The 12,422-nt window shown below is 39.5% G+C and overlaps 1 protein-coding gene across 1 annotated transcript in view; it reads right to left on the bottom strand.

Annotated features, from left to right (window-relative positions):
• Positions 1–2,169: 2,169 nt before the first annotated feature.
• GGH (gamma-glutamyl hydrolase) overlaps positions 2,170–12,422 on the bottom strand; it is a 28,858-nt gene continuing 18,605 nt past the window's right edge. Inside the window, exons 8-9 of the mRNA XM_069466457.1 lie at positions 4,740–4,877; positions 2,170–2,800 (exon numbers count right to left, since the gene is read on the bottom strand). Of these exons, the coding sequence (XP_069322558.1) occupies positions 2,679–2,800; positions 4,740–4,877 (260 nt within the window). The 3' untranslated portion in view covers positions 2,170–2,678. The remainder of the gene's footprint in view (positions 2,801–4,739; positions 4,878–12,422) is intronic.

Raw genomic sequence — 12,422 nt, 5'->3', positions numbered from 1 at the left:
CATATGAGAAATTTCTTAAATGCAGTATTTTCTTATAATTCTGATAAGTAAAAACAGAAAGACCCAGCATGTATGTAGGGCTGGCCAATTATTTCAGTGGAGGGAGGGAAAATGAGGGATGGGCACTTACTGAGGTCCTACTACGTGTCAGGAGCTGGGCTTGGGCACTTTTGCAGGAGCTGTCCCTGCTTTTAGAAGCCATAGGACCATTCTAACCACAGGATTTGGCCTACTGACATGGTTTTGATTTCCCCACTCTGCAGTGTGGAAATGGAGACACGCCCAACATCACCTCACCAAATACCTTGTGCCAGGCCTCAAATTACATGAACCTGTGGGCCCGCAGCAGTATCTGACTGGAAAGAAATGAGTGCAGGGCCTGCCCTTGAAGCCTGACATTCCCCTTTCATTTGGGATATTCCATACACACAAGAGAATGAAAAATGCTGGAGGTAAGAACTTAGGCAATTGTTCTCCAAAAACCCCTAGAAACTGAAATCAGCTGTAGGCTGGAGAAAGGTTCATATCAGCTGCCCTTAAGAAAAGCCCACAGTTAGTCCTTCCTCCTTTTGTTGTTTCCTTTTCCCTTTTCTAATCCACGCCTGCTCCCTCAGTCACACTTGGTCTTTCAGCTTCTGTGCCTCTCCTGCCCACAAAGATGTGACCCAGCCTTCCCCAGACTCCCACAGGTATCAGTCCTCCATGAGTGGCCACCCAGCTCCTCCAAGAGCTTTCCAGACTGTTACTCAGCAACTTCAACAGGCACTTCTTTATTCCTTTAGAGACAGGTCTCACTCTGTAGCACAGGCCAGAGTGCAGTGGTGTCAACAGAGCTCACTGCAACCTCGAACTCCTGGGCTCAAGTGATCATCCTGCCTCAGCCTAACAACTAGCATGGACTATAGGTATGCACCTCCAAACTTGGCTAATTATTCTTATGTTTTGTAGAGACAGGGTTTCACTATGTTCCTCAGGCTGGGCTCAAATTCCTGGGTTCAAGCAATCCTCCCACCTTGGGCTCCCAAAGCGCTAGGATTACATGCATGAACCACCTCGCCTGGCTCAACAGACACTTCTAATCAACGTCCTCTCTTGCCCCCATTGTTGTAGCAACGTCAGGCTTGACAAGGGACAGACACCCTTTGCCTGAATGGGACTGCCCTTCTCCTTTGCCCTCAAGCCCTTGCCTGTCCTTCCTGCTGGCAGTGGTGTGTGGAAGGCAGGGCTGTGGTCAACTTTGAAAGAGATTCCATTCTTGGAATAAAGGGATTCCGGCATCAAGGCTTCAAAAAAATACACAGAATAATGGTAAACTGAACATCACCAGAAAAGAAGTGATTGTTCACATTTTCTTGCATTTATGATTATCATCAATGAAGCACATAAGAACCTTTGGAAGCCAGTATTCATGGGCAGAAGGCTGGATGACGCAGCATCGTGAAGAATGGGAGGGTCAGAATGAAGTGTGCCTAGGGATCTGCAGAGACAAGCAGAACTATACGGTTTCAATACAAACAGGCTGGGAAGAGCTCTGGCATTATGAGCAGTAATAGCGTTGTTACACATTTTTTTAGTGGTGGGAGACATGAACTTAGCCAGGAATGACACATTCAATAATAAAACACTCAACAAAGAATTTACACATTCATATACAGAAACTAAATCTGCCACATTTCTATTAAAGTTCTTTCCTGGCTGACCAAATTTGCTAATCCCTTTCAATTTCTATGTTCCATTTGTCCTTACTGCCTAAAGATTATGACTTACCTCAGGATCTCCGGATTATTATTCTTATCTGTTTGTAAAATCACTCGTAATCCCCTGCAACATCTTTCCCAATCACTATTTCCCATGTTTCTACTTCTCTAGCAACAGCTCTGAATGACTGCAGAGGACAGACGCACAAACACCATTTATCAGATAAAGCTCAACAAATTCTCTCTCTCTCTTCCAACAACTTGGTTGTCCTCAAGGAGTTCCTAAATTTCATCCTTTTGACAGTTTATATGGGATGATGAAGAGTAGAGGAGGGTAGCACAGATTTAAAAATATATGAAAATGTACCAAAATAAATGTATGACAGCTTTTTATTTTCCATAGGAAAAAAAGTTCATTTATAAGTAGTTACAATTATTTATTGAGGTCTGCTTTGCTAGATATAATGAAAGACAAAAAATTCAAGACACAGACTATGTTTTCAGGATGTGTGCACTTTAACAGTGGAGCTAAAACAGAGCAGAAAAGGAAATACACACACAGACACAGACACACACACACACACACACACACACTACTCCTGAGACCCAAAGGAGGGAGCCAGCACAGTAAACTAGAGGTAGAATTTAAAGTCTTCAGTGAGAAGGATGGGGTTGGTGGGGAGAGGGTAATATTTATTTCCAAAATCAGTAAGTTAGAAAAAATACTTATACTTTCAATAAATTTATTTTTCTAATGTTCAGATACAAAGTTTTTCCATGAAAAACAGTATGTTATTTACCTATCTCACTGTTTAATTATCAAATGTGGTACAAAGTCACAAACTGAATGAAGAATCAAAGCCAGTCACATCATAGAAAAAGAATCCCTTGTGGCTTTCTAATATTGCCATGGGTAGCAAGTTATTGTAACAGTTTAATCATGAAATTATTCCAAGTGGCTCCTTAACAAATTCAAGACTTTCAATCAAATATATAACATTGCTGAAATGAAGAAATATTACCAGTAAAAACTGGATAGAACTGATAAATCAGTGCTTTCTGCTCTTCAGATTCAGATGCAAAATGATGATTGTTTTTCCGAGCTACAAGAAAAAGAAAGTGTTAAATTTTTAAAAAAGATTGGATGACAAAATTTTTCAGACTACTTTATAATATTTCTTCTTCCTGCAATCAGCATCATGTGGGAAAACACCAACAAGAGGAGAAATGCTTTACAAATTTCCCCCAAATAAGACAGCATCTGATTTACTGACGCAGCAGCTACGCTGTATTTGCCCCGTCCCACACCCAAGGTGGTGCTCGCTCCCCAAGTCACGCAAACACCAAGTGGCTATGTGTGCACAGCACTAGATACAGAGCCTGGGGATGGAAATACAAACAGGAAAAGGTCCTGGCACTCAAGAAGTTAGCCTAGTAACCACACAGAATCGTATGACAGTGTTTTTATAGTGTATCTTCACTGAGGTGCGACAAGAGCAGAAGGATGGAGAAACTGGTGAAGCTGAGGCAGATGGAAAAGCATTGTCACAGATACGGCAGGATGATGAAAAACAAGAGCACGGTGAGAAGTTTGGCAAGGCCAAAACTGGCATGTGAGGGGCTGAGAGTTCAGATTTCTTCCTAAAGGCAAAATAAACAGGCTCTTACGGCATTTTTAGAAAGGAAGACATTGGAAGATGAAGACTAAATAGACTGCCATGTGATTGACACTGCAGCTAACTTGGCTATGCCCACTGCTGTTGGACCAATGCTGCATGTGGGAAAATTTATTTTTTTAATGTGGAGTTCTTGTCATGAAACCATCTACTCAACTATGCGTAATTCTAAACTGGAGTGAATTCAGTAGGAAGTACTTCCCAACTAGAGCAGGGGGGTTGATAAAAACTTAGGGCAGGCCGGGCGCGGTGGCTCACGCCTGTAATCCTAGCACTCTGGGAGGCCAAGGTGGGTGGATCGTTTAAGCTCAGGAGTTCGAGACCAGCCTAAGCAAGAGCAAGACCCTGTCTCTACTAAAAATAGAAAGAAATTATATTGACAACTAAAAATATACAGAAAAAATTAGCTGGGCATGGTGGTGCATGCCTGTAGTCCCAGCTACTCGGGAGGCTGAGGCAAAGGATTGCTTGAGCCCAGGAGTCTGAGGTTGGTGTGAGCTAGGCTGATGCCACGGCACTATAGCCTGGGCAACAGAGTGAGACTCTGTCTCAAAAAAAAAAAAAACACTTAGGGCAAGCCAGGAGATGGGATGAAATCAAGGCTCACTGAAGTTGTCAAATGGCCACATCTAACCAAAGTCCTCACTTAATGTCATCAACAGGCTCTTGGAAACTGCAACTTTAAAAGCAAAACGACAGCAGGTCCTTGAATAATATTGTTTCCTTCAACATTACTGGGTTCATTATATGTTGTTTCAGTTTAAAGTCATAGTTTCTAAGAACCTATCAACCATATTAAGTGAGAACTTACTGTACCCATATTACTCAACTAAAAAATAAGCAACTACAATTCTCAATTTCACCCACAAATATAACATAGCCTGAAAATACCTGTGTTTTTAAAACCAAAAAGCAGGCAAAGTTTATTAACTACAGATGAGCATCCTTAAAATCACAGGCCAGTGGGTATCACATCATTGTCTTGGAAAAATAACATCCAGTTCTCAGAGAATGTTATGATTAAAACATTATTCCTAAAAAAGAAGAGTAATGGAGGAGAATCTAAATTAAAAGTGTCCAAGAAAGAAAGAAAAAAAAAAAGAACTCAACATTCTTTACGCTGCTGTTCAAGAATGCTGCCCACTCTATCATGTATGATACTGTTACTGAAATAATTGTCCTGGCTTTACCTGAATATCAAATATCTCCATTTCAGGGTTTTCACATTACTTAATTTTTTTTTTTTAAAGTTGAACCTACAGAACTTACAGAACATTTATAGAGCAAAAGAGCAGACAAAAGTTCAGATGAGAGCAATCTCCTACAAAACTACACAGGAGTGACAAAATTATGTACCCCATATTACCTTCATTAACAAAGAACTCTGCTAAGTAAAATGCAGTTTTCACAGCATTAGGTGCATGGGAAATGCCATTTAATTTCTTCCACTCATAAGGTGCTTTCTCTGGATGCCACTGGACAGCATATACTGGATACTTATATCCTGTATGAAGAACATAAACTAGTTAAGTATTGAGAATGGTTTATGATGATGACGAAATTGTTTTATATCCTACATAATACATTATTTTATAACTCACTATATCAAAGTAAAATTGTACATATTCTCTCAGACACAAAATAACTTCTACTCATAGTCAATGTGAAAATTCCCAATAATGTATTTCACTGATATGCAAGCTTTTACAATTTATAATATGATTTGCTTTTCTAGACAACCCTAGTAAAGTAAAATAGTTGAGCCGAGGAATCTATCCAAGTTCAACAGTGAAGTGCACATCAGTGACACAAGTTTTTTTCCATGATGGGTCTCTCTCTTCTCCCTTTCATGCCATTCCTTCATGCCCTCCCATGATGATGACTTACTATGCATATGACAATGAACTATGGCAGTAATGCTGGTGTCCTTTTACATAACCAATTACATAACCAATTTGTCTCTCTCAGTCTAAGGAATGACTGATGACTTCATGTTGTCAATTTTTTTTAATAGACACTGTCCCTAAGGAATGGTATCAATTTTTAAAATGTTCTTAAAACTTTAAAACTTGGTGTTAAAGATTCTTGGCAACATAATTCAATTGTTTTTAGAACTCTTAATGATAAAATGGTATGATCCCTGGGATTTGCCTCAAAAAATAATCCAGTGTGGGGAGAAAGCAGATACAAAACAAAAAGGGCCATATATACGTTGACAATTGTTAAAGCTGATACACAAGTACCCAGGGTTCATTGTATTACTGTTTTGATTTTATATAAGCTTGAAAACTTCCACAATTTCTTAAAAACATGAATATGTGTAATATTTAGCTCCTGAAAATGTACATATTCATCCTTCTTCACTTGTGCCTTTCCTCATTTTAATAAAAAAAAATCTCCCCTCTATTATTTTGTGCTTTGGAATTATAACCATGACTACTATCAGAGTACTTGGAGAAGTGAAGAGACTTAGCTGACAGCAGCGGTATCTAGTGGAAAGAGCACTGTCCACTCACATCCCACGAGGCTCTTCCACTGGAGAGCAGGCCACGGGAAAAGGAACATTTTATCCTAGGCTTGAAGCAGTTCCCAAGAGGAAAAACCTACCACAAGCAGCTCTAGGGGCTCTGCTTGTCCCTCCCCACTGCCTCTCCCCCAGCCCCCGTGTGACCTTGCCCTTTCTCTCAGCTCTAGGACTACACGTGAAGCTACCAGCAAGAGACCCACAGGCTGGGTGACTAGGAAATTCACTGCCACACACAGTTAACTGAAAGGAAGATCTTCTAGTATATTTCTTCAAGATACAAAAAGCATTTTTGAGAATTAAAAAAATGCCTTAAGTGATAAATCATAATGAGGATTTATCTGATAGATTATAGAGAGAGAAAGGAACAGATACATATAGATAAATATAAGGGATCCTCAAAAAGTTCATAGAAAATGAGTATTGTGAAAAAATGGCATGGATTTCAAAATGTTTTATATCAAAATAAACTTATACTAACTTGTTATAACATGTCTGAACAGGATCTAGTTTGGGGTAGTAAGAAGATTAAGACATTAGTCTGTTCTGTGGAACCAGGACACATATCAATATAAAAAAAGAAAAAAAAAAAAAAGACATTAGTCTGAAAAGAGCCACTATCAGAGCAACATGAATTCTGCTAAAAGCAAAGCAAGAAAAAAAGGCAAATTTACGGTGGAGCTTGGGTGGAAGAATAAATAGTGAAATCAATCCTTTTCAAGAAGTTGATGGGGACAATGCCCCAGAGAAGTCAGCAGAATGGATAATTCATTTTAAGAATAAATGAGATGATGTTGAAGATGAACCTCACAGCAGCAGACAATTCAATTTTTGAGGAAAAAAATTCATTTTGTCCATGTGCCAATACCACAGACATCTCAATTGGTTCAGCTTACACAATTCTGACTGAAAAATTAAAGTTGAGCAAACTTTCCACTTGATAGGTACCAAAACCATTGTGCCCAGATCGACTACAGACGAGCAGAGCTTTCAATGGAACTTTTAAACAGATGGGATCAAGACCCTGAAGCATTTCTTCAAAGAAGTGTAAATGAGAGATGAAATGTGGCTTTACCAGTATGATTCTGAAGGCAAAGCACAATCAAAGCAGTAGCTACCAAGAGGTGGCAATGGTCCAGTCAAAGCAAAAGCAGGCTGGTCAAGAGCAAAGGTCATGGCAACAGGGGCAGGGCGCGGTGGCTCACGCCTGTAATCCTAGCACTCTGGGAAGCCGAGGTGGGCAGATCGTTTGAGCTCAGGAGTTCGAGACCAGCCTGAGCAAGAGTGAGACCCCACCTCTACTAAAAATAGAAAGAAATTATATGGACAGCTAAAAATATATATAGAATAAATTAGCCGGGCATGGTGGCGCATGCCTGTAGTCCCAGCTACTCGGGAGGCTGAGACAGGAGGATCGCTTGAGCTCAGGAGTTTGAGGTTGCTGTGAGCTAGGCTGACGCCCACGGCACTCACTCTAGCCTGGGCAATAGAGTGAGACTCTGTCTCAAAAAAAAAAAAAAAAGGTCATGGCAACAGTGTTTAGGGATGCTCAAAGCATTTTGCTTGTTGACTTTGTGAGGACCAATAACATCTGCTTATTGTGAGAGTGCTTTGAGAAAGTTAGCCAAAGCTTTAGCAGTACAATGCCCAGGAAAGTGTCACCAGAGTCCTTCTCCACCCCAACAATGCTCCTGCTCATTCCTCTCACCAAACAAGGGCAATTTTAAAGAGTTCAATGTGAAATCATTAGGCATACACCTTACAGTCCTGATTTGGCTCCTCTGATGTCTTTTTGTTTCCTAAGCTTAAAAAAATCTTTAAAGGACACCCATTTTTCTTCAGGTAATGTTAAAAATGACTTCATCGACAAGGTAAATTCCCAGGACCCTCAGTTCTTCAGGGATGGACTAAATGGCTGGTATCATTGCTTATAAAAGTGCCTTGACCTTGACAGAGATTATGCTGAGAAATAAAGTTTATTTTTTTAATCTTTTAATTCCATTTTCCATGAACTTTTTGAAATTCCCTCATACAGATACACTGACATTCAGAAACAAGTAAGATTTACTCTTCTTTAGTAAACTGCATTACTAAAAGACCAATGTAGGTTCCTGAAAACTATAGGAATCACGCCTTTCCTACTAATTTAGAACAAAAGTATCAAAAGTAGAAAGAAAATATGCAAATATAGAGTATCTCAAGTGTTCCTATCTTGGAGGTGTGAGAAAATTTTTAGGTGATGAAATTTGCAAATGAACCTGATACAATATAGCCATGAGTAGAACCAACAAGAAACTTGATTCCCTAACTTCAAACCCAATACACTATCACTTAAATAATTAGGCATTCATTCAACATCTATGAGCTTTACACAAAGCCCTGGAAACACATGGGAAAATAAAACATAGTTCTAGGTCTCAATGAGCTCTTAGTCTAGAGGGAAAGATAGAACATGAACAAATAACAGCAATAAGAAACATTCCCACATAGCACAAAGAGCACTGAAGACATGGAGAGGAGGAACAATGGTGGTGAAGGCCTCCAGGAGATGGCAGCTGAGCCAAGTTTTTCAAGACAGCTAAGAGTTCATCAGGAGAAGGGACTGGAGGGGAAGGACAGCTTTTCAGAGACGAGGAAAGGACATGAGAAGAAGCACATAGGTGCAAAATACAGCTCTGTGGAGGGCTGTGTGCTCAACAGGTCACTCAGGGTAGAAGGCTAGAGGTGAAGACAGGGAGAGGGTGAGGAGATGATCTGGGAAATCTAGACTTCATTCTCCAATGTTAAAGAGCCACTGAGGAGTTCTGTTCAAGCAACATGACCAGACTGGCACTCCAGGGGGATCACCAGTGCTGGCTGGAAGACGGACTTGTGGAAAGGTGAGGGGACTCCTGCAGCAATCCAGGTGGCAGGTAGGTAATGATGACGTAGGACACGGGCGGGCTGGGTAGGGATGAGGAAACATTCAAGAAGGATTTGGGAGGTAGAAATTGGAATGAATTTCTTAGATGTGGAGAGTAGAGGCAGGCGGTCATGGACAACTCCCAGGTTTCTGACTTTGGATGATTTGATGAATGTGATGCTACCCACTGAAATAAGAAACACAGGTGGGGAAAGAGGGTTGGAGAGAAGATGAAAAGCTCAAATGAGAAGCTAATTTCAGATTGGGTTGAATAACTTGCCCCAGAATTCCCTGGATATCATTTCTAAATCGTTAAGGTCTGACCTCCCCAGAAGCAAGACCATGATATGACCAACCTTTGAATAACATGTGCTACTTTTACTTTATTCTAGTTTATTCCACTCAGTACCCTTGCCTCTCAGGTGGCACTAACCAGCCTCACCAATTCAAAGACAGGGCAAGGAGGCCATTTGACACACACAGCAGATGGAGCCTCTTCCCTCTCTGGGCTCCACTTCCGACTTCTCCTGGCACCTCCGTCTGCCCCATCCCATCAAGCCTTGTTCCACAAGAGGTCCCAATCCAAGTTTACAGTCATCTAGTCTTTACCTCCTAGGAGAGCAGGAGACAACATCTGTAAAATGACATCTCCTCTCAAGGCTTCTGGCCAATCCATCACCTTGTATTGCACTGCACTGCAAGACCTGTACAGCTTGCCTAGTTAAGGGTATGTGACCACCTATACTAATCAGTACTGGTGGGATACTTTCGACTCTTTCTGGAGTTTGCTACTTACACAGGTGAGTCAGAAATACTCTAAGACAGATATACCCAAAGATATATCCAAAGACTGGAAGGCAGCTACTCAGAAAAACATACCCAATACATCAAAGACAAGCACATATTCAATGGAGAAAAGAAAATATCCATATATGTCATATATGTCAACAAAGTTCAATTCACACCATGTCCATCAGTCATCCTAAACATTCAGGTTATTCTACATCCCTGAAAACTATTGGGGTATAGTATACTTACCCATATTAGAGTTTACTAACATTTGTTACAGATTATAGGTGACATTCCGGTCTGAAAAAATGTTAATGTCCTAAACTACATTACCTTTACTGAAAGATAAAACAGCTACCATGGTAACTCCACAAGTTGTCACCACCTACTAGAATTTTCTCATTTAATCCTTCTCACCAGGACTCAGGGACCATGAGGAATTAATTGGGGCTAAAAGCCCAGTGACCTGGCTGCTAACTCACATGAGGACCAAACTGTGCATTCTATTTTCCCCAACTTCTTCTCACTACTATTATTCACTTGGCAACATTTCTTTCTCCATCTACTTTTTCAGTTTCTAAAATTGTACAATATAACTTATTTGGAAAAATGTACAACACATACACACACAGCTTAAGAAACAAAACGAGAACCCAATTTCCTATCATCCAGACTAAGAACTAAAACAAGACTAACATTCCCAAAGCCCCATCAGTGTCCCTCCCAAACCATATTTTCTTCCCCTCGGCCTGGTAAGAATGATTGTCGTAATCATTCATTGCCCCATATTTTCCTCAGAATTAGCACCAAACAATATATTATTTTTTGCCAAGGTTTAAACATCATATAAATGAAAACATACAGTGTACATTACCTCGTGACTTGACACTTTAACTCAAAATTGCTTTCATGATTCACTCAGTGATGCATGCAGATGTGTGTGCTCACTGATTTTAACAGCTGTGTAGTAAGTATTATTTATCTTTTGCACTGTCTGATGTTTGGGTTGTTTCCAATTTTTTGCTAGTATGAACAACAATGTCATGTACATTTCTATGTACATGAAAAGTTTCACTAAGGTATTTTTTAATCAAGTAACAGAATTTGCTGGGTAATAGAACTGGAAAATGTTCAATTTTATTAAGAAATGCCAAAATGTTTTCTAATGTAGTTGTAGCATTTATATTCCAGTCATAAGTGCATAAGAGCACCAGCTGTGTCACATACTGGGTGGCACTTGTCACCAGAAGACTTCTTAATTTTGCTAGTCTGCTGGGTGTAAAATGGTTTTCCACTTTGGTTTCCATTTGCATTCCCCTAATCAGTAATTACACTGAGCAACTTATCTGAACAGTATGTGTATATAACAATCAAATTTCTTTTATAAGGTACCTATTCAAATCTCTTATCTATTTTATATATTTTTTATTTCATTTTATTTTTCAGAGACAGGGTCTCACTATGTTGCTCAAGTTCATCTCAAACTCCTGAGCTCAAAGATCTCACACCTCAGCCTCACAAGCAGCTGAGATTAGAGGTGTGCACCACTGTGCCCAGCTTATCCATTTTTAGTAGGCTGTCTTTTCTTCTCAATTCATGGTTTTATTTTATATAAGCTAGATGCATATCCTTTGTCAGTTATATATATTACAAATATCTCCTTTTTTCCCTCCTCTGTGCTATTTTTTAAGAATATAACTTCGTAATTTGGCTGAATTTATCAATCTTTTCCTTTATGATTTGTGTTTCACTTTTGTCTGCAAAACTCCTTACCTTACATGAGATGACATTCTCCTTTAATTCCTCTAAAACCTTGTTATACTTTTCCTTTCCACTTAGGTCTTTCATCCACCTGAAATTTATTTTTTTATATGGAAATAGCCTGTCTCTATCCCACTTTCTCCTTTTCCTTCCAGAGTTCTGGTTAGGTATGTTAGAACTTCTCACTCTATCTACCAGGTTCCAATCTTTCTTTCAATACATTTTATATTTCTATCTATATTGGATTCTCAATGTTTCCTTCAGATTTATCTTCTACTCTAGTTCATCAATTTTCTACTCTAGTTCTTTGATTGTGTCTAACCTTCTGATTAACGCAACTGAGATTTTTATTTCAATTACATTTTCATTTCTAGTAGCAGAATTTGGTTCTTTTTAAATCTGATTATTTCATACTTATATTTTCAAACGGCCCTCATTTCTTTAAAAGTTATGTTATACTGTATCTCATAATTCTACTCAGGTCTACTTCTGCATCTGTTGTGTCTGCAAATTCTCATTCATGGTACTTTGCTTCCTTGTACATTAGTGATCTTTTGGCTGTGAATTGCTCATTTTCCTTCAAATCTTATATATGGAAATTCCTTGAAGCCTGAGGTGAACACCTGGTTCGCCCAAGAGAACTATTTATATTTGCTTCAGCGATGCATGTGTGGGTATTACTAGTCTAAGACAATTTTGAACAAAATTCTTGACCTGAGATTTTCCAACTTCCCTCTTAGTATATTGGAGGCCACACTAGGAAAACCAGTTTGTCCTTCTGAATACTCAAAGCTTATTCACTGCGCTGCCCTACTCTCTTAGTGCCAAGACTCAAGATGCACAATTCTCCCTGCAGTTCTGCAGGCAGGATTCCGGGTGTATCCTGAGTTCGCCCTTATGTTTCAGGTATAGCATTTCAGGTCCTGCTCCATGAAGTAATGTCCATGTAGAGGGTCCTGAGCTTTGTTTCAAATTCTCCTAATTCAATAATAATGCTGGTTTAAATACTCTACTCAGATCTTGAAGTTTTGCACCCAAGTATCTTTATTTCCTTTCCACTTCATCGATGTATT

This window comes from Eulemur rufifrons, chromosome 3 (assembly GCF_041146395.1).
Source record: "Eulemur rufifrons isolate Redbay chromosome 3, OSU_ERuf_1, whole genome shotgun sequence".
Taxonomy (NCBI): domain Eukaryota; kingdom Metazoa; phylum Chordata; class Mammalia; order Primates; family Lemuridae; genus Eulemur; species Eulemur rufifrons.
This window is presented reverse-complemented; position numbering and strand designations above follow the sequence as displayed.